We start from the raw sequence: 4,584 nt of genomic DNA on the forward strand, positions 1-4,584 counted from the left end.
GGTACAGTTCGAGATCAGCATTGTTACAGTAACAAAAAAGCTAACAAGACTACATTATAGAAAAACACCAAGAACATCATTTTTGGTTTCACTTGCTCTATTTTTTTTTTGTTTTTTGTTTTTTTGTTTTTTGTTTTTTTGTACATTGCAAAGGCTGCTCATATACCTCTTCACCTCAGGGTCACGTTCATGTATGCTTTCTTTCCTACCCCAAACTTGCCCCCCTCCCCCCCGAAGGAAGTAAATAAACAAAAAAACTAGTCAAAAGCTTTGTTTCACAGTGGGCAGTATCTCAGCGCCAACAACCAACCAACTCAATTTATGCTTCTATTTAAAATGTTTTAATTTAATTTATTATTTAAAAAAAATATATGTCCATGAACATCAAGTGCACTGGCTTGGGTCACTGCCTCTCTCTCCTGCAACTTCCTGCCATGCCTGATAAACTCAGGTTTAAACACATGCCGTCTGTTTTACTTTATTTTCAATTGTGTAAAACTTTGGCCACATTCATATCTTTAAATAGTTTTTAATTAAAAAAAAAAACTTCCTAGATTAAACTTTTCCGTGTGTGTGTGTTTCCTTCTTAAGTTTCTTTTTCGAGGATGGAAGAAATAACTCCCATTCTGTGGGCGCATTTGGTGCTGTGACTGAACAGTGCCCAGCACCAACCCACACTGTGGAAAGTCAGAAAAAAACCAACCAACCAAAATATGAAGTGTTAATGGAGGTGAAGAACTAATTTTAAAAGTGAGTTGAGATCTCCTATTCAGCTACCTACAGGAGTAAATTCTCTGAGTGAGACCAGTCTAAACAGTTGAGCATTGTAGTGAATTCATGCTTTGTAAATGATTCTGGTCACAGCCATGGTGGATGTCAGCCCACAAACATCAACTAGCTCATGTCTGACCTCTAAGCTTTACCATCACTGACTGCTTTGCTACTTCTGGGTTAATGTGGAGAATTATTATTTTTTCTTTCTGAATGAACATACACGTGGGTGGTACAGTTGTAGAGAAAAGCATTAAGCATGCAACCCACTCCAGGCTAAAACACTCACATAACCCCTCTGGGGAACACTGGTGGGTGGAAGCAGGCTTAGCCACTCTACCCAACCACCTTGCTGTTGCCAAACACACCCACAAGTCGAGGCATGGCATACCAAAACACTGACAGTCACTCTGCCTCACAGAGGGAGGATGGCATAGTAGCTCAAAAAAAAAAGACCAAAAAAAAAAAAAAAAAAAGCCATTGGGGAGAAGGTGGCAAAATTACAAGGAAATGAACTTAAAGTTGAGGGGGGGAGGAAAAGGGGTAGAAATTGCACTATTACCAAGCAGTTATCATTTTTAAAAACAAAGTTTTCAGAAAAGACCTAGCAGAATTTGATAGGTAAAGCTAGTATTAAATTGTTAATTGGTATCACATAGAGAACCAAAAACAAAAACAATTTTTTTTTCTATATGATACAGACACAGAGTAACATACAACAGTTAAATGGCAAAAAATATATATATATATTTCATAGAGTTACAAACAAGATAAAATAATGGAAAACAAAACTGTACAACTTCAAAATTTAAAAATGTTCATCTCAAACACAGGGAGAAATACAAGAATTCTTGTCAAAAGAAACAGCTTGCTAAAACAGCAAATATTTTGCGTACTTGTTTTTGACACCTTATGCTACAACTGGATACTGGTATGAATAGTTAGATGGTATTCTTTAGTATTTCTACTTAAAAAATTAAAAAAGGAATTTGCACTGTGCATCAATCAGCCTAGTTAGAAATATATACAACAGTTCAGAATCTACTCTTTCATTAAACTAAAAACAAATTCATAAAAATAAAATAGTCCCGGCTAAAAAAGAAAAAGAGAAAAAAAGAAATCCATTTTCAGATCTTGGAATGCTCCAGTCTTTTTGCAAAGTCGATGAGTGGCTTCTGCACTGGGGAAAGAAGCCCAAAAGGTGACCAGATGGAACCTGCATTCACAGTCTTCAAAGTTCCCTTTTGAAACATAAGGAAGAGAATGAAAGGGAGAAGGACTTCAACTTTCGGGGTAAGGGGAGATTCTTTCGGTTGATGTTTGGCTATGAAAGTGAAACAGCAAAGCATCTATTTGTCTCCAAAATCTACGTTATAGCAGCACAAAGTTTTCCTTTCAAAGTTCAGACCGCTTTTTTTTGTAAGATGAGAAAGGGTGTATGTTGCGTTGTGTTGCGTGTTACAGGAATATGGATATTAACATAAACACAAGTGCCTCACACACGGTTCCTTTTTTGCTCTCTGTACGTACAAGTGCTATCTGCTTCTTTGTTGGCTGCGCTCTGGATCACTCACCGCTCAGACTGCCTAACACAAGGACAAAACTTTGAAGTGAAAAATGTGTCTTTTGGTATATGGAATTTCATTAACAGTTGCCTCTCTGCTTGCAGAAGAAGCACATAACAACCTGGGAATCTTTTGTTTTACTCTTTCTTTTATTAAACTAAGTCTTGTTTGTTTAAATCAGAAACAAATTCTCAAGTAACAAGAACCCTTTCCCTTTTTTCTGCCTCAGCAGTGAAAGGGTGTGTCTTTGGATTTTATTTAAAGCATGAAATTTCTTTTTCTGAGAGAGGAAAGAAAACAAAACAAAAACACAGAAACCAAACCCCTAACCAAAAACTTTTTTAGAAAAGAAAAGCACACAGCCCAATTACACAAACTGAAACGAATGCTTTAGTTTAGGAAAAGAATATTTGAAGCATCTACCAAACAAGGAGGGGGAAAATCGGGTGAAAAGAAAAACCAAAAGAAGGATAAATAAAAACTAAATGTACAAGGCTAACAGACGTAGATAACTAGAATTATATGCCTTTAAAAAGTTTCAACTCCCCAACCAAAAATAATCTGTGAGGATCCTAATGACCCCTAGAACCCTTTGAAATTCTTTCTTTAGTTTTATAAAATAATTCTGCAGCTACCTTCTAAGAAATGAAGGCAGCTACCTTAAATGGGAGATTATAGGGTGGGAGGAGGAAAGAGTAAGTGGAATTAAGGGGCAAAGGGGAGAAAAGCTTAGGCGAATCAACGGATTGCAATCTATCTGCTAGGAATGAACAAGACAACATCAAATGAGGAGCTGTCAGCTGGACCATACAAAAAGCTAAATGTACACAAAAGGGTTTTTTTTTTTTTTCCTTTTAAATCTACCATACTGCTTCAGTTCATTTCCAATGCAACAATCTACTCAACACCGAAAATGGTCATATCTATCATAAATACAGAAAGTCAGTTTTTAAAACTTATTTTTTTTTAAGCTACAAGTCCTCAACACTCTGTGTGGGTTTTTTTTTTTCTTTCTCTGAAAGTGGGAGTGCTTAACTTTTCCCCTTGAAATTGGCTTCAGCAGAAAAGCTATCCTTAAAATCCCCAGAAAGCTAAAGCAGTTCACATTGTTTTTCTCAAATACTTTCTGCCCGTTTTTAAATTAACAAAACAAAAAATCTTTTCTGGAACGAAAATAAAAACAAACCAAAAAAAAAAAAAAACAAAAAAACAAAAAATAATATATATAAAACAATGATTCTGAAAACAGAACAAAGTGTGAGCGATTGACCTGAGAATAAAAAGACATTACATTTCTTTTTTCTTTTAGCAAGCCATTGGTATCTGAATGCTAAGATAGCAAGAAATTTTTTAAAACTGTAACCAGGTGGACTGCTTTCCCATACAGTGCATGCCGGGCTCCTCTGTGCTATCGACGTGGGGCGTTTATTGGAAAGGGGCAAATATACAAGGGGTTTAAGCTCCAAAGACATAGGGAGGCCCTGTGGACTTCTGTTTCCCAGACCAATAGTACCTTCAAAAGGACACAATGTAACAGGGTTAAGGGTTTTTTTCTTTTTAATATTAAAAGAGAAAAAGAAAAGACAACAATGTAAAATCACCGGCATAGATAGGTATATGGGAAAACAACCCACGCTTTTTCTTTTTTTTCCTTTTTTTTTTTTTTTTTGGTTAGAAGCTTTGGAATTGCAGTTAGTCTATTTTTGAAATTGGTTTATTAATTTTTTTTATTTAAATTCATTTGTGTGTATTGTTCATCTTCAAAGCTTACAATCTGAAGGTGTCCGTTCCTACACTGGTCAGACCACTGTCCTTGGGGCAGCTGGGGTCTTTGGGACCCTCCACCGGGCTCGCCGGTCCGTCGGACTTTTGGCTGAGATCCGTGTCAGACTCCTCCGAATAGTCGTCTGTTGGCATCGAGGGCTGAACCCCTGAGGTGCTGCATGAACTTGAGGTAACCGTTGAAGATGAGGAGAGAGGAGGAAAAGAAGGGGGCTTCGCGGCCGAAGCCCGGGAGACCACTTGCGGCCAAGACTTCCTGGAGGCGTGGGGGGAAGCGGAGGACGAGGAGGGGGCGGCGGCCGACGGGGGAGGGGGGCTGTCGTTTGAGTGAGCGGCAGACTGCGAGGTAGATGCGGTGCTAGGATCGGGGAAGCAGGCAGAGTGAGGTAATAAACTAGGGTGCTCTTTGGCGTTTCTTGCTGCTCTCGTGATTGTTCTGTGTTTGTGCAAGGCCGACTCGAGATGT

General features: G+C 38.2%; 1 protein-coding gene across 1 annotated transcript in view; it reads right to left on the reverse strand.

The window, feature by feature from the left end:
* Positions 1-2,673: 2,673 nt before the first annotated feature.
* Positions 2,674-4,584, reverse strand: part of ZFHX3 (zinc finger homeobox 3) — a 49,873-nt gene continuing 47,962 nt past the window's right edge. The window contains 1 exon segment of the mRNA XM_010851107.1: positions 2,674-4,581. Within this exon segment, the coding sequence (XP_010849409.1) occupies positions 4,104-4,581 (478 nt within the window). The 3' untranslated portion in view covers positions 2,674-4,103.

The sequence above is a fragment of the Bison bison genome, unplaced genomic scaffold (genome assembly GCF_000754665.1).
Source record: "Bison bison bison isolate TAMUID 2011002044 unplaced genomic scaffold, Bison_UMD1.0 scf7180017864297, whole genome shotgun sequence".
In the NCBI taxonomy this organism is placed as follows: domain Eukaryota; kingdom Metazoa; phylum Chordata; class Mammalia; order Artiodactyla; family Bovidae; genus Bison; species Bison bison.